The sequence below is a fragment of the Glandiceps talaboti genome, chromosome 7 (assembly GCF_964340395.1).
Source record: "Glandiceps talaboti chromosome 7, keGlaTala1.1, whole genome shotgun sequence".
Taxonomy (NCBI): domain Eukaryota; kingdom Metazoa; phylum Hemichordata; class Enteropneusta; family Spengelidae; genus Glandiceps; species Glandiceps talaboti.
Window position 1 is genome coordinate 18,214,002 of NC_135555.1, and position 26,137 is coordinate 18,240,138.

General features: G+C 34.6%; 1 protein-coding gene across 2 annotated transcripts in view; it reads right to left on the bottom strand.

Moving 5' to 3' along the window:
- LOC144437826 (hydrocephalus-inducing protein homolog) overlaps positions 1 to 25,895 on the bottom strand; it is a 63,659-nt gene extending 37,764 nt beyond the window's left edge. The window contains exons 1-36 of one of the 2 annotated variants that reach the window (XM_078126854.1): positions 25,797 to 25,895; positions 24,503 to 24,685; positions 23,802 to 23,927; positions 23,249 to 23,368; positions 22,697 to 22,831; positions 21,907 to 22,106; positions 21,289 to 21,413; positions 20,871 to 21,072; positions 20,028 to 20,154; positions 18,965 to 19,240; positions 18,258 to 18,549; positions 17,616 to 17,827; positions 17,211 to 17,311; positions 16,594 to 16,894; positions 16,099 to 16,251; positions 15,486 to 15,589; positions 14,982 to 15,116; positions 14,482 to 14,620; positions 14,213 to 14,325; positions 13,550 to 13,700; positions 12,965 to 13,102; positions 12,475 to 12,603; positions 11,645 to 11,992; positions 11,107 to 11,217; positions 10,557 to 10,727; positions 9,787 to 9,996; positions 8,385 to 8,606; positions 7,716 to 7,964; positions 6,307 to 6,506; positions 5,691 to 5,964; positions 5,296 to 5,490; positions 4,370 to 4,390; positions 2,419 to 2,565; positions 1,797 to 2,036; positions 1,006 to 1,192; positions 336 to 566 (exon numbers count right to left, since the gene is read on the bottom strand). In XM_078126854.1, coding sequence (XP_077982980.1) covers positions 336 to 566; positions 1,006 to 1,192; positions 1,797 to 2,036; positions 2,419 to 2,565; positions 4,370 to 4,390; positions 5,296 to 5,490; positions 5,691 to 5,964; positions 6,307 to 6,506; positions 7,716 to 7,964; positions 8,385 to 8,606; positions 9,787 to 9,996; positions 10,557 to 10,727; positions 11,107 to 11,217; positions 11,645 to 11,992; positions 12,475 to 12,603; positions 12,965 to 13,102; positions 13,550 to 13,700; positions 14,213 to 14,325; positions 14,482 to 14,620; positions 14,982 to 15,116; positions 15,486 to 15,589; positions 16,099 to 16,251; positions 16,594 to 16,894; positions 17,211 to 17,311; positions 17,616 to 17,827; positions 18,258 to 18,549; positions 18,965 to 19,240; positions 20,028 to 20,154; positions 20,871 to 21,072; positions 21,289 to 21,413; positions 21,907 to 22,106; positions 22,697 to 22,831; positions 23,249 to 23,368; positions 23,802 to 23,927; positions 24,503 to 24,634 — 6,217 coding nt within the window. In that variant the 5' untranslated portion in view covers positions 24,635 to 24,685; positions 25,797 to 25,895. Of the gene's footprint in view, positions 1 to 335; positions 567 to 1,005; positions 1,193 to 1,796; positions 2,037 to 2,418; positions 2,566 to 4,354; positions 4,391 to 5,295; positions 5,491 to 5,690; positions 5,965 to 6,306; positions 6,507 to 7,715; positions 7,965 to 8,384; positions 8,607 to 9,786; positions 9,997 to 10,556; positions 10,728 to 11,106; positions 11,218 to 11,644; positions 11,993 to 12,474; positions 12,604 to 12,964; positions 13,103 to 13,549; positions 13,701 to 14,212; positions 14,326 to 14,481; positions 14,621 to 14,981; positions 15,117 to 15,485; positions 15,590 to 16,098; positions 16,252 to 16,593; positions 16,895 to 17,210; positions 17,312 to 17,615; positions 17,828 to 18,257; positions 18,550 to 18,964; positions 19,241 to 20,027; positions 20,155 to 20,870; positions 21,073 to 21,288; positions 21,414 to 21,906; positions 22,107 to 22,696; positions 22,832 to 23,248; positions 23,369 to 23,801; positions 23,928 to 24,502; positions 24,686 to 25,796 lie in introns of both variants that reach the window. The other variant, XM_078126853.1, reaches the window with a different exon arrangement.
- Positions 25,896 to 26,137: the final 242 nt, after the last annotated feature.

Here is a 26,137-nt window from a genome sequence, read left to right on the forward strand (position 1 = left end):
ATTATGGTTATCTTATATTCTCATCTTCAAATTTTTAATTGTGCAGTATGTAAATAAAACAAATTTGAAAATTACTCTATGATAAACTTTTCTTTTATATTTATATAGTGATGATCCTCTTTCAACCGTTGTCTTCTCTCCCCTTTTTGTTTTTCAGTGTATACAATGTCTTTGCATTTCTTTTTATAAATAAAACATTGCTTGTTTCCAATGGATCTGTTTTCCTGTCTATTTTAAGTTCTCTATAAGTGTAGAACATGGGCATCAAAGATCCTGGCATTCAAATATTGGGGTTTAAGTATAAAAACAGTTAAAAAATCAGAACGATCACCAACCTTGCCCCTCTTCGTCTTCATCCTTAGCTTCAGTTTTATCCCCTTCTTCACGTTCACCATCTTTGATGACGGTATGTTTATCAATGACAGACTTGTCTGCCCTATCACTCTTCTTGTCTTTTTCACTCTCATGAGTGCTACTGGGAGGGCGTGAGGGCGCTGTTGTAATGATGGTAGCACCAGTTTGGTCTTCACCTGTAGGTGCTCCTTCCTCTGCACCTTCTTCACCACCTTGTTAGAAATAAGAAAACATTTTCAATCAGTGTTTCTACTAAGGTTGGAGAACCCTGGTAACAGAATGGGGGAAAGGGGTAAAAATGGCAGTGTTTCCCAGTAGAGTCTGTGGTAATTTTGTTAGGGAAACCAGGTCAAATGACTGGAGAACCCCGGTAGATTTTACATACTTACAACCCTTTGCAAAAACATTGTCAATCTTAGATAATTTTCTACTGTGGTTTTAAAACGTTATTTGAAAATTGAGCACTAAAGTATACCTATACTAAATTTGAAAAATAGACAAGCTCCCTTTTTGAAACAGACAGACTCATGTGTTGAACAAATCACTTGTCCTTCAGAGTCTACATTAGTTCTGACAAAATGATCCAGATGTAGTTAATCTAAAATAGCTGGAGGTGTTGAACAAAGTACATATTTAGGAAAATTGTATTACCTTCAGCAGCTTGTTGAGCTGCCAAAGCAGCTGCTGTTGCCTCAGCCCTGAGTCTCTCCTCCTCTTCTTGTTTCTTCAGTTGCTCTGTGTAGTAGTCTAAGAGTTCAGTGGGCAACTTCTCAACTGGTTGCCGAGGCGGCAAGAGAATGGTATTATTCTCATCATAGCCTTTCATCATACGCAGTATCTACAAATATGGACAAAAAATGGATGTTACAAAATCAGCCAATAAAAAAGTATGAAACACATTTCTCTGTCTTGTCAACAGAAGTTACAGAAGAATGTGTGATAACACTGTACTATGTATATAAATTCAGTCAGCAAACCTTTCTGTTTACTACCAAAAAAGTTGTTTCCCTGCACTGGAATCATACTTTGTATTAGTACAAATAATTTACATATAGTATATTTCAGCTAAAACTATTAGTCAGTCTTCTTGATATGTTATTGCATACGATTCCCACCTACAGTATTCAATGAATTTTTGAACATTTTGGCAAGATGAGAGATGTTATAAACTGAAGGGTATAAGCACTAAGGAGTCATGAATATTCATTGTTCAACCAGGAATATATTTCGGGTAACTCCCATTGGGCACAAGGCACAAGATCAACTTCATGTTTCTCTGAAATCGCAAGTGATTGTACGTTATGTAAAATCATGAAATGACTCTCCCATAGATTATGAAAATGTCTCTATTTCCTGGAGCGGTGTTCCCCTTTAACCTATCTTTACTTTCCTCTGAAACTTTTAAAATTGATTCTGTCTGCCGTCCAAATCATCAAAATTACCTTTTCTTCCTCTAAATACTGCCTGTCAAATTCCAAAGAGTAGAACTCTACAGGATAGTCAGCAGGGTTCTTGACTACAACTTCCACCTCATCTCCCTGACTGTGTGGTAAAATAGGCCCAAACTCCACTAAAGAGGATGAAAACTCTAGTTTGGGTTCCAAACCATGACCATTTACCAGCAGTAAAATCCGCTGACTGCTCTGAGCCAATCTGATGGCAATTCTATCAGCATAGATTTTCTGGAACGAAATGAGAGTGGATGAAAATTGATGGCCAATCAGGGCAATGAATAGAGGCAAATGAACTCTGTTATGTGAAACATTCAGTTATTGGATAAACATAACTAATTTGCATAATAGTTAAATTCAACAGAAATTTACATAATTTATGTTATGCATATTTCAATGTAAATCTGTATTATTAAGTATACATCATTTACATAAAGCACACTTGAGAATTATTTAGTAAATTTTTGTTCTCATGCTGACGTGATGTATTAAAATATTCTCTTTTTCCTTTTTATTTTGTTTTTGGTGTAGATAAGTAAATTTGTATAAAATTTTACATTTAAATTAATTTAAAAGAACTTTTTTTAAAAGTTATCCAGTGTTCAGAACTCACCTCTTCAGTTGGCATAAACTTGACCTGTACATTAATTCTCTGTCCTGGTAGCAGCATACCAGTTGGAGGCATCATTTCAAAGTTCCTTGCTTTGGGTTTTTCTGGTTTCATTTTGCGTCTCAAATGCATTGGTACATGCTTATCAACCTATCATACAAACAAATATTAAATTCATGATTAGTATGTAAGAATTTCTAGTAGTGGTTTTTGCAGTTTTAGTAGTTTCAAGAATGTTGTAGAATTTTCTATATTTGTTCTGATTTTAATAGAGAAGTATTTGTATCTTGTCAATTCCTACATTTTACATAAAAACTGCTCAAGCACTTCTTGATGATTTCAATTTTATACCAACACGTAATGTTTCGTTCTTCTTGTGTTTATATTCTTTTGCCAGTAATATACATATTACTCTAGTAATTGAACCTTTGGTTTACTACTAAAGACAGACACAAACTAAAACTATTGTCGCAACATGTTGATACAACATTGATAAGCTATTGAATGGACGTTTGATAGTCTCTGTAGGGAGGCGTCTGCAGAGAACTTGCAGTGTACTGTTTTAGTACTTCCAAAGTTTACATTATCTTGGTCACAGGGTGATTAGAATCCCACAACAGAGGAACCGCTATAACCCACTTGTGTAATCTACCAGACTGAACAACAATAGATTTAGTTTGCGCCTTATCTCTAGTAAACGGAAGGCTCCATTACCAGAGTCATAAAAATGTCAGTGCAAAAGTAAACTGTACATTTTGTCTACACTTATATCTATATTACATCACCAAGCCAAAAAATACCCAATACCCTCCAAATATTTTGTTTTGATGCAATAATAAGGACTTTATACTATATAGCTAACTTCATTAGTACTAGCAGGTAGCGAAATCACCAGTGGAACTGTCACTTAATAATGACCATTGGTTTTCAATATTTTGAGTAGGCAAGTATGGATGAAAATTAACCACAAACTAAAGATCACTGATTAAAACAATAAACATGTCATTACGTACTTTTCTCTTTTTTTTCAGTAAAGTTTGAAAAACTATCCCAAATTATGATAGACGTAAGTAAACAATGAATGATGAATTCATGGAAGTCAAATCTGGGTGAATATTAATTTTCTAAATGATAGAAAACCACAGCAGTGATTATGGATATATCACCATCTCCATGTAATCATCTTTGAGTGACAGTTTTATGTATTTTGTAACTAACATTGGTGATGTAAACACTAACTCTAGTTCTACACAGTAGCAGTGGGGAGAACATGTACAGTTATTGCAAGCTGGAGATCATCTTTAATTAAGGTCATGCACATTCACAGGACCAAGGGTGTACAAAAACTGTTTGCAGTGTTGTTGTTGTTGTTGTTGATGTTGTTGTTGTCGTCATCATCATCATCATCGTTGTTGTTGTTGTCGTTGTTGTTGTTGTTGTTGTTGTTGTTGTTGTTGTTGTTGTTGTTGACCAATGTCTGTGATTTACATATTGAATGCTGGACAACATCTCCATAGGCCACATGAATTGAATGTTGCTACATACATAGCCATCCTCCCTCGTTTTCTATATAATCACTACGCTTTTGCCATGATATGCATTATGCCTCGCCTAATAATATCTCATTTGCGAGTTTCAAAGCATGCATACATACACTATGAATTAGCAGGTTTAGTAAACAGGCAAAATGAGTGTTAAGATGATTTATCTACAGTAATCGTATAAAGAATGGAGAACTACTACATAATGGAATTAGACATGCACACAAAAGAAGGACACCGACACACAAATTTATACTACAGATGATCAGAAGAATGATAGCTACTATGGGTACTACTACATCTACAGATAGAGAGTACTTTACTAGTAATGATAGACACTACATCTACCAGATAAAATGAGAATCGAAGCATGCAAAACAATGAAAACTTTTAATTACATGACGTTTTTGTACCTTCCTGGAGGCCTCCTCCGCCTTAAAAGTTAGCATTTAGAGAAAATTTACAATTAAAACACACAACATGAACACACAATTTAACAATATAATGTGAAGTAAAAGTTAACACAAAAACTTTACTTTCTATACTTAGAATGGACACACATGATGACATGGTACATGACATATTACAATGTACAGAATGATGTGGACTGCATGACTGTTTGTTGTATACAATGATAGTGTGACCATATGAACATATGAATATGAAATATGAAATATTGTGTATTTATATTCACACAAAGTAAACAATATCACACAAAAACATGATACAATGAATGGCAATTGTTTCTTGAACACCATCACCTTACCAGACATACGTGTAACTTGTAAGTACACCATAGATACATACATACCTACATGGGTACTTACATTTACATAGACAAATGGTAAAAAATAACATGGTATGTTTCATCTTTGTACAAGGTTTACTTCATCATGTCCGTTTAGTGGTACAAAGTTTGATACGCTGTCAGGAAGTTGTAAAAACTGTCCCACATTTTCCCTAGGCTGTGCAAAGTTTGCAAAAGTGTCCCACATTTGTACAAGGTTTGCTACATTGTCCCAAAGTTGTACAAAAGTTTGTTTGCTACATCATCCAATAATTGTACCAGGTTTGCTCCTTTTGCACAAGGTCTGGGTTATTCTTGACATAAGTTTACACTGGAATACTCGTGTGTAGAGGTACATATATTTCAGATTCAAAAACAGACAAACATTTCTGTACCTGAAACAAGACATCAAACTTCTAGCCTGAGTAAAGACAAAGTACAGTAGCTTTTTATCAAATCTTTCGTTGGGCCATTTACATTCTACTTTACTGCATCTTCACTCCAAATTTGGTCCAAGAAGAATTTACATTTTTCAATCCCTTTTAGTCTTACCTGCTTCTTCTCTTTCTCAGTTGGCAATGATGACCATTCACAGCGGACGTGTTTATGGTTGTGTAACTGGACAGTAATGACCCTACACTGACCACATTGTACTGTGCCAAAGTCGAGGGTATCAGTAGAGATTTCCATGTCAGGCATTGTTACATTGGCTCTAAGTCTCATATGCACACATGGTCCATTTACAATCTGTTCATGAAATTGGTGATATGAAAGAAATTCTTGATTATCATTCAGAGTACAAGCCTTTGAGATTTTCAGCAAATTTTAGGGAAACTTTTGAAATTATACAGTTAAATCTGAGCATTTACATTTAAGTTTTGAAATACTTGCAGCATCAGTGCATGTCAGCATCAAATACAAAATAATGTAAAAACAAAAGAACTTACATTTATGGGCACTAGAGTCTCAATATCTCCCAGAGGTAAGTTAGAGCCACGTGGATCAAAACTCACAACAAAGTCAACAGTTTCATGATCTGGGAAACCAGGTAAGTTTCTAACACGGTCTAGTTCTACGTTGAATCCTGTTCCAGCCAAGCAGTGACGATCCACAGCAAAGGAGACTGGATAGTACCCTGTGTTAATGGCTCGGACTATGTGCGTGCGGACTGTACCAAGGACTACATATCCAAAGTCTAAACTATAGTCAGGTAATTTAGCTCTGCAAAATAAAGAAAAAGTCCAAAGTCAATTATCTGTTTTTTTGTTTTCTGATATTATTTATGACCTGTGTATGTTTCTGTGCAGCTTTATTGTTGGCAGTTAAAATTACATAATGAATAACTCTGGTGATGCGAAGAAGTAGTGAAGTACATAACATGGAGTGTGCCTCTCATCACCAGTCTCGCACCTTATAGTAAATTATCATCACAATAGTGTCATCTTTCATAAGTTTAATGATTCATATTGCTCATATCACTCCATGTATTAAATTTTCTGTCATTGTTAAACTACATCATGGAATGATTAACTTTTTGTCATGCAAAAGAAATACATCACCCACCTTTGCTTTTTCCCTTTCTTTAATTTGGGTGTCAGACCCATCTGCCGTGGTGTTTGTTCAGGATGCATTTCTACAGCCGTGGCTGCAGCTATGGAGTCTGCTCTACTCATCATCAGTTCTTGTTGATGGTCATTAGCATACTCCTTCACTATCATACGTTCAACTTCCATCTGTAGCTCTAGTTCTGATGGAAACTCATTCTGTAAGAAATCATAGTCAAACATTACACACATATTACAATGTTTCCAGAAAGTCATCATGAACATAGTAATTATTCAATTCATCATAAAAAAAACATTCAGTCCACTGAAGTAGTCGATCGACTCTGGACGAAAAATTTGGACAAAGCAACATTTCCTGCTTGTGATAAAATAACCTTCACATGTATATCATGAAACCAAGCTGGTGAATCTCTTTGGATCATAAAACCACTTGACTTGATTGTGAGAATCATGGTCTACTGTTCTATTTTTTCCACTCCTATTTTTTCTTTGCATTATTTTCAATGTAAGAGTAGCTAAAAATTTTAACGATACATTATTTTTTGCCAAATAACAAAACCTTTAAGTTTCCACACTGTTAACCATTCCACTCTCAATTACTGAATTAATACAGCACACTTTGTTTTTTCTTTGTAACTTTTAATATCAAAAGTTTTCAATTCAGATAAACTTTACATTTACATCTTTACTTGACTATTACTAAATTGTGCAATTACTCAGAAAATATACACAAGCCTTACATCTGAAACAAAAAAAACCCCTTCCTATATATAGATAAGACTGAACATGTTATTTATTAAGTGCATAAACAAAATTCACGTTAATAATGTGCTAAAAGGAAACTTTTGTCGTTACTTTAAATGTTTTCACAATATAAATCAAGAACTATTTTTGGTTTTAATTAAAAACAAAACCGTCAAATTCAGACAAAATATTAACTGATAAAATCTGAACAAAAGATTAACAACTGTTCCATCCCAAGAACACATTAAACACAAATGATATGTTAAAACATTTAGTTATTATAAATTATCATTATCAATGGGATAATCAATGAAAGCAAACATTTTCTTGTATGTTTTAATACGCAACTTACCTTCAGGTATGGCAACTGAGTGTTTGCAATGAAAATGGAAATATGGGGGAAAAGATGAACATTACCATGCAAATATGGTGGTGGTATAATACATGCAAGATGTGATTGGATAACAATTAGGGTATGGATGATAATGTGAGAATTGGTTATCATCAGTTAATTATCAATGATTAGACAGTATCTCAAGGATCTATAACTGTGATATCATGGAAATGAATCAGACAAATGTAATGAATCATGCCATCCTGGCTTTTTCGATACTAGTAATTTTTGAGTATATTTTATCAAACTTTCTGCATCATAAAACGTACCTGTACAGATGCTATTGACTTGATGTCTTCAGACACATCTTTAGGATGTGGTGAACCAATGGCACTCATGGGTCTGTCTTCTTTATCTGGTTTCTTGGTATCTTTACCAAGCATTTCCTTGGCTTCCTTCATGAGGGAGGGATAACGTCCTTCTTCGTCCATAAACCTTGGAAGATCTAAGGATACCCGTGGGAAAACACCCTCTCCACGTATGTTGATGACATCGGGTTCAAAGTGTGCTACTTGGACCTACAAAAGATCAAATGAATCTTTTATCATTTTTTAGCCAGGTAGCTCTTCAAGTACTTGTCACTTTGTTCTTCCCTTGCTTTGCGAAGCAGTCATTACAACTAATACAGCAGAGCAAGTATACAACAATGGCCATTCTAGTAGATGTTACAAATCACCTTATGCTAGGGTGTCTAACACTATTCCTATCCTTAACTGAACACTAACAATAACCCCCTAGCTTGAATAAAATTGTGGTCAGGCCAAAGATCTACATTGTTGTTGATCATACAAACCAGCTATATGCTATTGAGTCTATGAATCTTATCCCTACATCTAACCCTATCTCCCTAGCTTGAATACACCTTTGTGTCTACTCTACAGTCAGTCCACTGTTCGACATTTTTTGTGAAAACAGTTAAAATTTCAATCTCGACCCACCTCAAAGCTCTTGTGGAATTTCTCCGGTACTCCGGGTAAGAACTTGATCATCAATCTCTGCTGACTGTTGGCTTCAATGTGGCCACTATGTGGAATCATGACTGGTACACCAGGTACAGGTTTGTCTTTGGTTGATGGATCCATGTTCAAAGCCACAAAATCAAACCCTACTTTACCAGTATTGTGAAGGATAATCTCGGCTTCTGCTACTTGATCATACATCTGGAAAAATGAAAATACATATGTCATATTTCAATTTTTTAAATTCACTTTAATCAATGTCTTCACTCCTAACCAATACCTCATAAAGATTACAGTCAGTTACAACCTGCGAAAAAACACCGATGCATTTGCATGATTGTGAACAACAGGAATGAGACAAGTTTCAAGCGAAAACATACAAAGTAATTAATGTCAGTAACTTATCAAATTATAAACACCACATGAGTGCCAGATCCCATACCTATGTTTGCTGATAGAACTCTACACATAATATAATGATTGCGTACAACTGTTATTGTTACATTATAACTTCCAGATAACATACACAAACTGATAAAAGTATCATGTGACTCCACATCAGAGACACCCACTGTTATTTTTGTATCAGTTGTATTGTTAATTTTACCTAATGTTGTCTTTGCATGAAGTCTTTTCTTGGCTCACTTCATGGAAGCAAACACATTGGTGTTTTTTGCCATGGGTTGTATTTTTTAACCATGGCTATCTAAGCACCTCTACTTATGATACATTCATGAAAGAAAGATAAAACATTCAAGGAAAAAAGTGATCTTAATTTTTAAGAAATAAGGCCCATCTAATTCATTGTTTGGAAATGGATAGTAATATATCAATAAATAATAAATAGATAAAAATTTCCATACTTAAAATGAGATCATGTCATATATGCATACCCTTTTTTTTCGTTACACACTATTTAGGCCTAACAAAAAAAATTGTATTTTTCCGATTACGGTCAATTTTGGAATAGGTGGGGTAGGTAAATTTTTTTTATTTATTTATATATATATATATTTTTTTTTTTCTCATGTGAGTGTCTAGTTCAGGTAGTTATGTTTTATGTTATTTTCCATATGGTCTCTGTATTATTGGGACCCCGTTCTTCTCAGCAGATGTACAGCCATTACAGATTGATAGAACAGTTTTATATTGTCGTTTTAAGTTGATGTCAGTTTCCACATCCACTTGTCTTGCGAGACTTCATAATTTTCGCAATTTTATTATATTTTCTCAAATACAAAAAGAAAGTCTTTAGGGTTGGCGTGAAAAAGTAGGTGGGGTTGGGTCACCGGAACCAAACAATTTTTACTTAAAGGCCTGAAAGCAGGTAAGATTATCAAAATGTGAAAGGGTGCAATCATAAAACTGATCAGTCACTTACCCTCCTTCCATAATCGATATCACTGGTATCAAACTCATACTGTACTAAGGAAGCTTCTCCTTGTAGATCAAGTTCATATCTAGGGCCTCCTTCTACATCACAGATAGCTTTAGCTTCACTACCAATGTCGGCATGACCATAGAATGTGAAAGTGATGCGTTCACTCTCACCGGGTAATAACATACCATACAATGGCAGAATATCAAACACCTGCAAGATATCAATGAGTGAGTATTATTGACTTGATTGACAATCAACCAATATATATATTTTTAGTATGGGAATTCATATCAGGACATCTGACTGTAAATTTTTTTTATTTGAATTTCTTCTTTTTTTTTGAATTTTTTTTTTTGAATTTAGTTCCGTAAGAAGCAGTAAGTACTACTCTATGTAAATTCTGAAGGCTTTTGTTATACCAAGTTTTCCAAATACAATTTAACAGAATTGTCAAATTCACCATTTCCAGTCTTTTTTCTGAGATCCAAAAACTTCGAAAACACCAAGTTTCAGAAAGTTGAGGAGAGAATGGATTTTTCTCTATTTCTTTTTTTTTATTCCTAATTTTTGATCTTAATTATTTCCTTCGTCACTGTTTTTCAACATCAACTTTTAGAATTAATTCCTTTTTTTCTTTTTTAATGCTTTCACCATGTTACAATAAAGTACCCCTCATAATATACGTTGTAAAACCAAAAAATTTATTGCAGTTGTCATTTTGTGTCAAAGTAGGTGAAAAGCGAAATCAAAATAATGAAAAGAAAACTAACCTCTTCAATTCCAATGGTAGTTGGTTCTGCAATTCCAGCCAACCATGGCAGTCTACTTTTACCCAATCCATCAACTTGACCTAATGAAGCACTGCTAGGAGGACGAACTCCTTCATCTATGGTCACCACTGGTGTGCTTCGTCCTTTCCGAGGTTGTTCATCATCAGCCTCCTGAACAAAAACACAACAAAGCAATTAATTCTGAATAGAAACAAACATTCATATAGCTATTCCTCGCCTCTTCCTCTGGGGAGAGAATTGCAGCATGTTCAAATCTGTTATAAAAGAGGGGGGGGGGGGGGGGGGGCTAGCAGATATTGAATAATTATGAAGTTAACAGACAATAAACAATACTCAAAAGTCCTAAATTCCCTACACTGAAAGATTTATCAGGGTGGATGGTACTCCATAGTTTGAGTAGAACACCAACAATGATGACTAAGTAAGTCTTAAAATCTCTGAATACAGACCAACATTTTTTTTAAACCAAGTTTTTATGTTTGTGAACCTGTACTGATCTCATTTGATAAAAATTGACAACTGCTCTCACCTCTCCATCCACCTCATCTTTAGGTTCATCTTGTTTCTCGCCAGTTTCCTCCTTCATGTCTTTATCTTCTACTTCTATTATCAGATCTTTTTCTTTATCTTCTTCAGTTTCCTGCACAAATAATAACAGTGTATTAAATCAATTGTATGACTATTATGTAGGCAGTTTATTCCCCTTTCAACTCCAATGAACAGAGCAGAACAATGTTTTAGAAATGTTTTTGATTAATTTTGATTCAATACCAAAGGTTCATAAGCCTTGAGGCATCACCCACATTCATTAATTTTCACTTACACACACACACACACACACACACACACACACACACACACACAGACACATGCACAGACAGAGACACAGACAACACAGACAGACAGACACACACACACACACACACTCACACACACACACACACACACACACACACACACACACAGACACAGACACAGACACAGACACAGACACTTTCTCAATCTCAATCTGAATCGTTTTCAAAACAGATACAACTAAAAATGTTGTAAAGACATTTAAGACATACCTTTGGTTCTTCACCAATGCCTTCATCCTCTTCTTTCTCTTTCTCAACATTTTCCTCTTCATCTCTTGGAGTAGCTTCAATGATGTTCACTTCTGTCTCTCGCCCAGCATCCTCCTCAACTTCCTCCACCTGGAGTTCGTCAGCTTTCTCCTCCTCCTTTTGGAATATTGTGAGGGGTGTTTCGGGTTCTAGGAAGGACCACTGGTACCTGACTGGCATGGGACTATCGTTGGTGATGTTCACATAACGTGTCACTTCAGTGTCATTTAAGATACAGCCAAAGTCAACCGTCATCTTCTCAAAGGTTAGGTTGGGGAAGAAAACCTCTCCAATCAAATTTACATAGTCCTAGGAAAGCAAAAAAGAATGTAAGATTACAAAAATTTCAATTTGCATTAGTCAAAATATGTATAGTTTGAACAATAAAATACTTTTCTATGAGGATGTTTCCAAAACTGAGGAAAGGACTTTTGCTTAGTGTATGAAAAATGTATTCTATACTATCTGTTTGTACCTAAATCATATTCTAAATTGGGCCAAATATAGAACTGTGACCATTCATTGTCTACACTTTAATACGATTTATGCTAAGGGGTCTACCAATTTTTATTTGGAGCCTATCCCTAAACCAATCTCCCTAGCTTTGTCACAAATATGTCTCTTTGGCACAGTCATTCCACTGTTCTACATTCTTGCTTCCAAATTGATGACTAAGCAACAAGGATTGTTTTCATATTGTAATAGGACAGACAACAATGCAAAGACATCCAACTTTTTGAAATTTCTCATCAATTCAAAGATTATAATATTACCAAAAGCATAAAACTTACGATATGTGGATGTTCCTTGTAAGCTACTGTCAAGAGCTGATCAGCTGTTCTTGTGTAGTTGTTTTCTTGATAGTCCGGATCAAATACAATCCGCACTGGCAAGATTTTATTCACTTCCATTTCAATTTCCTGAAAAAAAAAATATATAACAAAAAATTTAAAAACCAAAGTTCTGTTTATATTAGTACCTGACAATGCACTGTATCATCTTAACTGGGCAGGTGTGACATACACTATACTTCGCTTGATAGAGAAGATTAAAATAAATGAATAATTTCATGGAAAATCAAAGCACTGCTGACATATCTCCCCCACCACTAAAAAGTTGAAATTTTTTAAATATATTGTATCACATGGGTTTCTTTTTTAATGTATCAGTATGTCCTTTCAAATATAAAATGCTGACAAGACCTTGCTTAAATTTAAATTACCATCATGGCATGTTTTAAGTTAGTATATATCCAGTTCTGAAATTGACATTTCCACTTACCATTTCAGAGACTTCTTCACCTTCCTCTGTGATAATTTGGAATGGACATTCCAGTGTCAATGTTGTGGTCAGAGATAATGAGGACACATTGTGGATTTCAAAATCACCATATTGTTTTTGGAGCTCATCCTCAGGTCCCTATGAAAAGAAAGTATACGGTGAGGTTGCTATCTCCGGAGCTGACACAAGGGTCTTGTCTCTGTCCATCTTCAATGCGAAGTAATATGGTCTTGTGTACAACTTGTTATTGTTGAATTTCAACTCCTAGTAACATGACATTTTACACCATGCACAAGCCAAGTTGAATGCATTCAAACAATAAATCTGGAATTTATAGATATCGGCCTAGACTTTTCATTACACTTATTCTCCAATATTTTTTCTTCATTCAACTGATAAATATTTATCTTAGTGACAAGGCCCTTAGGACCTTACACGCATATGTCACTCATATTTTCCTTGGCTGAATGAAGAATGACATTGGAGTAATAATATCAAATTATGCAGTGGACTAACATTGAATTTAAACGGAGCATCAAATGTCTCAGTAAGATATTCAAACATTTTCATTTTGTACAGACTTACCTTCTCTACTCTGAATGTGATTTGTTTGGTGGTGAATTCCATCAATGGACTGATAAATTCTATGTTGATATCACTCTTCATAATTTTCTCCTTGCCACTAGCTCTACCAATGATGGCATGACACAACATCCGTTCTTTTACAACTTTGGGACTGGAAATTTGAAGAAAAAAAAATTCAGCACAATTATTCACAAATCATAAGTTATGGAAAATTATGAAGAAAGTTTAATAGACACTGCTTTAATCCTAGAATGAAACATTTGATTTGTCATCCAGAGCTTGAAATTAACTTTTTTCTTCGATAGTCCTCATGGGCTATCAATTTCATAATTTGGTAGCCCAAGGATTGTGACCTGTAGTCCCATATTCCTGAACTGAAAACAGATTTCCTCTATTGGAAATTTGTGTATTATTAAATTACTTTCATGTCCATAAGTCTTCCATCTTCATCACATAATCAGTGGTAGCCTGAGTGGGCTGCAAATTATGGTAGCCTCATGACAAGAATTGGTAGTCTGTGGGCATGGGACTACTGTGAATTTCGAGCCCTGTCATTAGCTAAATCTTTGGAATGAGTGATTAATGGAGTGTTCGTTACGATGAGTCTACTTCAACCTGTGTGCACACATGTACTTTGTGTTATACAAGTAGTATTCAACTTACATGTCTGAGCTTCCTTCTAGGAGGACGTCAATACTTTGGCCAGGTTCAAGTTCAAATCTGGACGGAGTTAGGGAAAATACTGGTGTTGGTGGAGGAGGTGGCATTGGCATACGCTGAAATAAACAAAAGAAACAATATGGTTAACTTGGTTCAAATAATTTCAGAAAACGACTTTAAAAAGAACTGCTAGCCAGTTCATAATTCACCATTGACAAACAGCATTTTTTTAATATTAACTACTGTCAGTGTGGGGTCATAGAGTATGTTACCTGATATTTGACATCTTTTGGGTTGATTTCTGGTAGTTTTCTTGTTTTCATTGGCAGAAAGCCTTCAGTACTCCAAAACATCTGCTGATGACGACGACCTTTATTTGTAAACTTGAAAATACGTTTGCAAGGGTTGTTGCTGGAAGAGACATAAAAGAGCAGATTAGAACAATTTTGAAGAGAAATTTTTTACAGCAAAAACTGTACAATAACAATAGTATTTATGAAGCACTGACTGTTACTGTAACATATTTTACAAGGCATCCTATCTGTGTTCATTTTACATAACTTATAGGAGGGCTTAATATTGAGTGGGTACAAATACCCTATATACTATGAGAGAGTTGTCTGTTGTAAAGGAAATGACTATTCTATACCACTTGAGGACACTGTCTGTTTTGAGGGTATATTTATCGATGTCCATTTTCTACCGCTTGAGGGCACTGTCCATTGTGCAGATGTAGCATTGAAATGTTTTCAATATATATAATTAAACGTACCTGAAATGAGGTCCCAAGTCGACAGCAGGTGTAAATGGAGGGTCTGACACAATGGTTGTACCCTGGCCATAGGCAGACACAGCAACAGTACGTACTTGACTGTTGACAAAGCTAATGGCAAGCTTGTCTTGAAATCTGTGATAGAAAATAAATGATTATTGAATAATATACCAGTAGTAGATTCTGATTACTATGATTGCAATGTGACTGCCTGCGTCTATTACCAAAAGTCAAACTTACTCATCTCAGACCATGCTTCAAACACAAATAACTTATTTCTAAAATGTACTGCCACCAACGCAATGCTTTTTTTCTATGTATCATTCATTTCCATATGTATTAGGAGTAATTCAGTACAAAAACAGCTTGACATTCATCATCATGAAATTGTTTTGATCTGTTCTGAAATAGTGATTAAAGAGAATATGTCTGGTCATTTTTAGGATCAGCTACCAAGACTTCTGTCTATGTAAAAGTCATAGAACATTATAATGAAATTATTACCTGATGCAATCATCCAGATTACATGTCACTGTTAGTTCCATTGTCTCTTCTGGAGGAATGATGCCCTCTACAGGTTCAACTTTCCAGACTGAGTTTGGTCGGACCTGTTGACAAATGACAAATGACCAAACTTGTTATGATAATAAAATATCAAAGAGACAAAAAAGAAACAAAATATTCAGGATCATTATTCAAATATCACTAACAGTTCTTACTTCTAACTATGTTCAGAGCAGAGAGTATCTTTTTTCCTCAAAATGTTGAACACACATTTGTGCCAGAATTGGCTAAAATTGAGCTATGGTTGATCATGGACAGATGCACAGACGGACAGACATATGGACAGACAAAGATCATTCCTAGAGCCCCCTCTCCCCCCAGCTATACCCACTGGGAGGCTAATAAAATGGTATATTTCAATCTATTCTCAATTCATCCCAACATTCTTGATGTTCCATGATATTTGAGTGTTTACAACTAAACAACAGGTTCTTTCACATTTCTTTCTGTCCACAATACTGCAATGAAAGTCACCAGCAGAAGAGTCTGGGTTTTTTCATTTGTATATTGCACTCTGTGCCTTAATATGCAATTTTAATATATCAGTACATACCATGTGGCAAGTGAAGGGGGCAGGAATGAGAGACTCATTGGATAGTAAAATAGCTTGACTGATATCTCTTAGTACTGGTGTCTGTCCCCAGTCCATGGTTGTTGGTCTGACGTGTACCACTGGACCTTCTCCAATACATGACAACTGTACTTGCTGTGGAAAGAGTAAAATATAAGTGTCTTTAATATAATGACATTGATGAAGGTTTTGGATTTACTGATAAAATGATTGAAAATGGAAAACAAGTTAGGTAGTTCTACTTTTCTACTAGTGTACACATTATCCAAATATCGTAAAAGTATTCAAAATATAAACATGCAGTTGGTCTTAGGCAATATTTATAGACACATACACAAAAGCATGCATGCACAACAATAAATAAATTGTTAAAAAAAAGATGCACCTATATTTTACAGTTCAAATATTGTTAAACCTATAGGCACGCCCACTTCATCCACATATAACAATAAAAACAAGAGTATCCACATTTCTTACCATTGGAGGCTCAAAACTACCAAAGATCTTGAAGTAGCTCTGTATATCAAGTTCTTCTAGAGCTTGTGGCGTAATAACCAATGGTACTTCCACAATAGAATGTGGTTGTATGATACCATGTGGTTGTGGACTACTGTACAAGATAGGTGTCATCTCGTCAGTTTCTTGAGGTAAGACATCGTACTTGGCTGGCAGGTCAGAGTCATTGAACAGCTGGACATTTTGTTCATATGGGTGGTTGAGAAAGCATCTCTTGTAGTCTAGTATTGGTGTTACTACAGTAATAGCTGGAACAACACACCTGGAAAATAACATGTAGAGAGAAATGAACGGGGGTCTTAATACTGTCGCAGTCAAACACAACAGAATTCTCACATTATGTACCGTGGGTTTCAAGTGTTCACTGAAAAAAGAACTTTTATAAGTGGCTAAATTAGAAAACAACAAACTAATGATAAATAACACACCATATCTAGTATTTGGGAGCTAGAGCGTTGCATCAAACTATTTTGAACTCCTGACAAACTGAGACTTATCGAGGGGTCAGTAGTATAAACTTTGATGGACACCCTGAACATCCTATGAAAGCAGATGTCAGCATAAAGTTTATTACTTACTTTGCTGAGATTGGAAGGGACAGTATCTCTTCACCAACTCCCTCTATATCAACTACCATGGACATGTCGTATTTCTTTATAGAATTAGAAATCAGCTCCACCTAAGGATTGACAACAAGGAATCTAATTATTCATAAAGTCACCTTTAACCTTTCCTTCACATATCGCAAGTTAATATAAGCTGTCAGTCATTTTGTTAGTAATTTGTCATCATCAACATTTTGAGATAAATTCTCGTTGCCTAATTTAGAATTGGACCACCAAGGCATGTCATCGAAATAAAACACATTAAATTTCTTTGTTAACACTGTGACTTCTGCTCCATATGTTACACATTCATAATGCAGCATTACTATAGGTGCAGTCCAGAAAAAATGTGATTGATTGAGTGAATAGGGATCTTACCATGATTTCCTTCTCACTCTGTGGATCAATGGTTCCTGTGCTGGGTACTATTGTAAATTCTTTGGGAGGTACAGCTCCAGGGGACTTGTTCAATGTGTCATCATTAGCTGCATCGATCACCTCAGCTGCACCATCTCCAGGTACTCGTAAGTGAAATGTCATGGGTACTAGGGAAGTGTTTACTAAGATTGCAGCCTGTGTGCTCTTGAAACCTGGACAGGAGAGAAATGGAGAAGTGAATTGTGTGAACGTTTTGCTGGGGAGGTTACCTGGGAAATACTGACAAAGTTACTTTCTGATATTTCAATTTTGTATGTATTGTGGTGGAGACACTATTATACAATTAGATACGACTTGAGTTGCGCACAACATTACAAATATATATATGCTCACACTTAACAAAGCAATGCTGTGGTGGTATCATTGAATTATTACATTAAACTCTGTTCACATATATAACTCTAATAAGAAGCAACAATTGGACAAGGATTTCAAAAATGTTCTTAGCAGGTGTGTTCCTTCAATGTTAATTTTTCATTTTTTTCTCATCAACTTTTCTTTTCTATGATAAAATCACTACATAACTGAAATAAAGTCTATAAACCAAATAGTGAATAAAGCCGATGAAACAACACCACTTACCATATGACACAGAGCCAAACTTCAACTTGGGAATGTCAAAGTGAAATGTGGGTCCAATCACACAGCCTCTGAAGTTTAGTTTGAGTTTTAGTGGTGAACCATCCACACTGAAGTAGAAGTCTTCATCAAAGTCTCCAAGAAGTGGGGAACAGAAGGTAATCTGAATAGCCTGATGACCCCCTGGTAGAACTATACCTTCACTGGGGTTAAAGTTGAACTTGGGGCCAAAGGTCGTCTTGGACGGAATCAAGTTATAGATAGCATCTATGTCACCTTTGTTGGCCAAAACAACCTAATTGGATGGAAAGGAAAAAATGAATATATTAGCAAGATTATTAAAGTTCCCTGATAGACCTAAAGATGATTGAAATATGCATATAGATGAATTAATCCAGGTGTAACACAAAATCAAAATATCTGTAGTGAGTAGAAGACTCTACTTAAAAATGTTTATTCAATGTTGAACTTGACCTGTAAAACACTCAAGTTCAAATACATGCCTTCCAGTCAACATGAGTCACCTCTTCTGAGTAGATTTTGTATTGTATATTTCCTAACAAGCAAATTTGCTTATGACTGCAGCAAACTGCTGCTGACAAAGTTGCAATTATGATTGTGCTTGAAGTACCTTAACTATATTATTAATATAAGCCATCGAACGCTTTTGAAGAATTGAAAGTTCTCCAGTTTAATTTTCTTTAACATACCTCATAAGTATGAGTAGATCCAACAAAAATATTTCCAAGGTCTAAGCTGTCAAATGAGAGCTGAACATTTGGTCCGATACCATCACTACGAATACGTAGAGGAAGACGCGACTCCCGACCTGTGATGTCACAATACGCTGTACATTGGTATGGTCTTGCCTCTTGTGGCTGAAAGACAAGGTTGACTTCAGCCGACGTATTGGGCCATATCTCTCCTTCTACTGGCTCTATCGTAAACACATCATCTGCAAACAACATGCTGTCACCTTCGACAAGCTGAAAAGAATACAAATTCAACAAACTTAGTATTTTAGGAAACTTTGTAGGTATTCTTATAAAATTTTCACAAAATGCTATGTGGAATTCTTCTCTGGGAGTTCTTCTGAATAGAGGCACATTGAAAATAATTGTCAAGTACTACAATGGCAGGATAGTAAACATAATTAATAAAAACAGACTAGATCTAACAATATTTGAACGTTAGTTAAAAATATAGACAAAATTTCGAAGAATATGCAAATGTTTACATGACCATACCAAATTGAAGGAAAGGAAGTATAAAAAACAGCATAAAAATTAAAATCTTTTGACACTTGAAGAGTTGAATGTCACGATAATTTCCACTCCATGTGATCAATACAAGCGTATATTACGACACTGGTAATCAAGCCTCCAGTTTACTAAGATAGACGCAAACAAAATCTATTGTTCTTCACTGTGGTATATTCACAAGTGGGTGATAGTGGTTCCTATACTGTGCAATTCTAATCACCCTGTGATAGCGGTTCCTCTACTGTGCAATAATCACCATGTGATCAACATAGTGTAAACATTGGAAGTCCCAAAACAGTGCACTGCAAGTTCATGGACCGCTAAATAAATTAGTTTTCAGAGATGCCTCAATACTGAGACAATAATTAAGCCAACATCCATTCAATAGCTTATCACTGTTGTATCAACATATTGCGACAATAATTTTAGTTTGTGTCTATCTTAGAAAACCTGAAGGCTCAACTACCAGGGTTATAACCTCTATATCAAAAAGAAAGTGACTGGAACTCACTCTTCTTCTATTCTTAAATGTTCTTGTTAACAGTGACATTTTATCCCTCAATGTGGGATCTGTGATGCATTCTTCAAGGAATCTATCCCGCTCCATTTCTTCTTCTGCTGATAGATCGTGACAAAATCTGATGGACAGAAATAAAATTTGAAAGGTCAAATGTTTTGAAAAGACATTTTTTAATAGTTTTTTTAATAGGATCAACTCACTAATTTACTATTTTATACTAAACAAGAAACAACCAATAACTACACTAAGGACAATAAATACACACAATTTATTAAGATTGTTCAAAAAATTTATGCCAAAAAACATATATATACGTAATTTTTACTAGATTCCCCCTTCTCTGTTTGGCAAAAAAAATGGTGTGGTTCCGATAATGCCCAATTTCAAATAGGCTGGGTAGGTAGGATTTTTTTTTTATGTTCGAGGATCTCTTCAAATGTTCTCTTCATATTTACAGAGGTGAAAAGACACTTCTCATCGATCACACGAGGCAATGGCATCTTCAAATCTCACTATTTCTCACGCAACTTTGCAAATATTTTTGATTTTTCGATAATTTTTTTAAATTACCTAAAAAAAGTTTTGGCGGCAGTTAAAAACTAGGTTGGGTCGAGTTACCAGAATCCAAAAAAAAATGTTTCTGGGCCTTACGAAGTTCTCTAACCAAAGTGACAAGTAACACAATGACAAGTTTTCTAAGCAAACTATGTTACAACAAGTGACTCATGGATCTCATAGATACTGCATACAATCTTTGTAACTATAGTCACTGTGGTAGTAGTGCTGTTATTTCTTAGGCCCAAAACTCTAAACTCATTTCTGAATCTCTTTTACCTCTGTTTTTGTTGGTCTTCCTCTTCCTGTGTAGTAAATGGTTTCCATTTGTAATGTACAATGACATCACTCCTGTTGCTAATGGTAACTGTCCTTTGGCTTGCCATTGAGATGTAAGTATTTTCAATTCGTAGTGTATTTTTGTCTAGTCTGACATTAGCATCCACAGCACCACCATACAAATTTACAAAGACATCTTCCCCTGCAAAATAACAGACAAAGGTATATCAAAATTTGAAGAAGTGATTTCAGACAGATGAATGCATGAATGCATGCATTCAAGTATGTATACAATCACACACACACGCATGCATGCACGCACGCACACACACACACACACACACACACACACACACACACACACACACACACACCTATGACACAACATGACAGAGTAAACATATCACCATTCCCTTACCTGTGTCATGATGTACAACCAGTTCACCTGCATGGTCTCCAACTTTCATGGGTTGAAATGTGATTTCTACTTGCATGCTATCATTTACAGCTAAAATACCATTCTCTGGGATAACACTGTATGGCCTACAAAGAAAAATTGTACTTGGTTATCATATCACTGAATTGGTTTTCATTTTGGTATTTTTGTTCTTGTTTTTCCCTATCTTGGTGTCACTTGGTTGATTTGACCATTTCTTTTAAATATTTTATGATTATTTTATGATTTATTTTATGATGTGGACACAACCAGACAGGAAATGACTAAGAACACAACTTGACAAGCATTTTTAGTTCCAGAATGTAATATCCTGCTATTACAAACACCTGTCTTGTATTTGACAGTGGACAAGTCTGAAATTTTTCATCACTGATTCAATTTTCGAAAAAAAAGCAAATTAACACTCTGACAGGCAAACATCTCATGACAAATAAATTTAAGAATGTTAAAATACATCAGTGAAAATTTCCAAAATATACTAGACTGATAACTTTTTCAGCTTATTTCCTTTACAGAAATGGAAGCGGTGTTCAAAGTTCACTATTTATCAAGTCTGATTCACCATAATGTCATACTTACTTGTCAGCACTTAGTGCAAATCTTGCTTCTCTGTTGCCTATATTTCTTACTAGAAGGGTTTTACTGGACGGATATTTGACAGGACAGACAGCAAAACTGACATCGTCAGGGAAATCTAAAAGTGCACGGGCACCAATACATCTGACAGGAATGATAAACTTTTCTCTTTCAGTCATACATATCAGTTCATGGGTGTAATCCTGTATGAGAAAAATATTGAAATAATTCAAATTATTTAATTTTACTGGGTAAAAAAAAAACCCACGAGTGAGTACATATCAAAGACAGGAACTATTGTCGGGATCATGGATCTGGTTGGCATATAAATATTACTTCTCAAATTAAGAAATTTTGTGTTCAAAATATTTAAATTGTTTATTTTTGCTTTATGTATATGTGAAAAGAGAATTATACATCACAAAGTGAAATGGCAAAACTGAAAATGAAATACATTCTACAAGACATTTTGAATATACGGTAAATCAAATTGTGTACTATGTTAGCATTGAGGCATACACACGTAAGTTTTTAAGAATGGGTCACAATAGCTGCTTTACCATGTAGGAAAAGTTTAAGATCAAAAGCTATAATTTGTGATTGATTCAGATTTATGTACTGAAAGTAATACTGCTACAGTTGCACAACATATTATGGTAATCGTAACATCTTCTTTGAATGTAAAAATGTTTTACCCTGACGTTCATGCAATTCAAAATAATTCTACATATGGCTTTGTGAAACCTTTTTTAAAGTCACGTTTACATATCTGAGAAACAATAATCATATTTACCTTTTTCTCTTCAGGAGTAAACTGTATCCTGAATATAGAAGCGCAGCCTGGTGCTACTTTGTGTCCAACATCGCGTGGACTTAATATATGAAAGTATGGAGAATCTGTCTGGTAAACTTTTATAAGTCTGGGAACCTAGGAAAACAACAACAGAACACAGGAATGATAATGTTATCAATCAAAAGTATAATTATGACTCCTTGATGTCCAAGAAAAATAAATTTAAAAACTGTTCAATTTTGGATATAAAATTGGTACTAGTATATTATACTTTCTAACTATACCTCAAATATAATTTTGTTCCAATAAATGTTGTTTTTTGTTTAATAAAGGGCTTATTCAAAATGAGATACAAATTTAGGTGTTTATTAAAAACAGCTGTCTGTTGGTCCTGAGCAAATAATAATCTTACTTTATTTCCATATAGCTCCACTGATGAGATAGCACAACTTCAAGAACCTGGGATTGAAACCCTGGCCTTTCACTTTTAGTTTTTATTAAATGTGCTGATAACTATTAAGGAGAAATTAAAATATAAATACAATAACCAACCTTGTCATTATTTCTTAGTATAAGTGGTACTTCATACACTTCACAGGGTTCATACTGTTGAAAAGTGATGTCGGACGGAAAGGGCTGGAACATTGGTTCATCTACATCAACTTGGGTGAACTGTGAAGATACAAAACAGAATTAATAACCACAAAATAATGTACCTGGTCTGTAAACAAGTGACATTTAGTTTTGGTAGCATCAAACTACAAATACACATAAGTTACCTATGCATTATTTACAATAAATTCATGAAACTGTATTTTAACCCAAAAAGTTGTTCACAATATGTATACCAAGTTGTAATATATTATTGATGACGATGTAGTTAGTCAACAGTCAACAATTGGCGACATTCGAAATTGATCCACACAATTCATAATTTATAAATCATCTTTAGTACGATATATTAAAGTCAAAATACTGAAATTCATATCATAATCTGATATCCTTAAATACATCATGTCATGAGTTTCTATGTAACCATCCTGAGACTACCGGTACTCTACTTAGTCAAAGACACTACTGTGATAAAGGAGTTTGTGTAACCTACCTTTTGGTGAGTAGTTTCACCCATGTCCAGAAGTTCAATGATCCGAGGTAATCTCATTTCGTGTGTATTAGACAATTTTTCTTCTGTTGTCTGTGCCAGTTCTTTCATATAGGATGATGGAGAAAACTGAAAACAACAAAATTTGACTTATTACAAATTACACATAATCATTACACCGACTTATGGAACACTAAAATTTCATCCAATCAGGCAATTGTAAAAAAAAAAAAAAAAAAAAAAAAGGAATAATGGGATGGGTTAAATTGAAACTGAAATACAACTATATCTGAAGTTTAACAAATATAGGGATCATATATAAGAACATTCATTTGGAGAAACAATATCATTGACATGTCAAATGAAAAAAATATATAATCAGTATGCTTTCTCAAACAATAGTGAAATCTGAAAGTAACAGTCAAGAAATACATGACCATAAAAACTGATTCTCACAGAGCTCTAAAAATATTGCAGGACGAATTGATTTTCATAGCTCAGGTTTTAAATATAAAATATACAAACTTATGACATATTTGAGGAAAATAATCAAATTCAATACATGACCAAGGGTTGTCAGATATATATTATGACATTATTTACCACTGATAGATATTCAAAAGTTTTAAAGGATTGAATACTTCTAAATTAATATTAAAAAAAAAAACTACAAATAGTACAGACAAAATAGTTAAATGTATTACCTTGACTTCTGGAGGCTCCCTTTCTTTGATGAGTTTAGGGTTCCTAGGAGCAGTAATTTTGCTCGCATAGGATGGTGTGTCTCCACAGTCTGTGGATCTTTTCACCATCTTCTTTTCAAATCCGGTAGGCATCTTGAGGATTTATAGGTGTTACTTCTTATATACAAAATATCGGTAGTAAATCTGATAACATAAACAACAAGAAAATATACCAGTTATTATTTTAAATTTAAATCAAATCAAATCAAATGACAACCTAAACCCTTGAAGTTAAAAAAAGATATATATATTTAAATTTCACACTGGGTTTACATATTTTTCATGGCCTATTTTTCATTTTGAAAAAAAAAAACACTTTACAGTCTCCCAGAAATGACAATATGCTTCAATTATGTTTTATGCTGACACCACAAATTTCAATTTGATAATCGAAACCAAATTTAATACTTATTTCTGTAATGTTTAGTTTTTAAAAATTCAATTAATCATACATTCCTCTATCAACTCACCCTCTCCACATTGTTTACACATCTCTCTCCACATTGGGTGGATGTAGAATCTGGATGTAGAGGGGGGGGGGGGGGGTTCAGACTACATTGTGGCCATGGCAGCAAAGTACCTTGTACATGTATACTCAGTAACACTTTAAAGCATTGTATATGCAATTCGTGTCATTTTCTTTGAACGTATACATTTATTATGCATAACAAATTTCCCTCATTGGCATGGTAATGTCTCGAACTCAAAATATTTTTTACAAAAAGGAAAATGAAACTAATTAATTTTTCTAAGTTTTTCTAATCAAAATCAAATATACCATAATATGACAATGCAATAACAAGAAAACCTTTAATTGTTTGTTTAAGTGTGCATTCTCTGTAATTTCATAATTTTCAGATATAGTCCATATTAAATTTAAAACCTGTCGTCGAGTGTCGGTGTTGTGTTCACAACTATTTGCAACAGTGTAAGTAAGTTGTAACAATACTAACATAACTTGTTAATGTTATTATCGTTGTCTATCGTTATGGTAGCATGGGATTATAGTGTTCAGGTCGTTAATATGTTTTCTTATTGACGACGTCATTTTACGTAAACAATAAGAAATAGTTCGAGAATGAATGACAATCACTTATTCACATAATAATATTCGATGTATGGAATATTTACAGTACTGCCAGCGGTAGACGGTTTCGAACGCGCGAGCTGGAAGAAATCGATGGAAAACATCTAATATACACACAGTTTTCAGCAATAAACAACATTGGGTGCATTGAACCCAATCTTTACTTACCTTTTCGTCCTAAATATTTGCAATTCATTTAGAAACCTTTCCAATATGATGCATAAATGTTAAAAATCTCACGTAACTAAATAACACCATGTCGCCATCTTGTTTTTGAAAATAGAGCTTCGAGGTTGTCATGGAGCCTCCGAGGAGTCGCTGAATTTTACATATGAAACACTTGTTCGGATTCGTCCATAAAACCCCTTCGTCATCATATCTGTTTCGTTCGACCAATGAATGAGCTGTATTTTTACGTATCCAACAGACACTTAGCCGGACTTTCCCGAGAATAACCGAGGTCATGACCGGGTCAAATACATTTTTTTTTCAAAATTTACCCCTAAAAA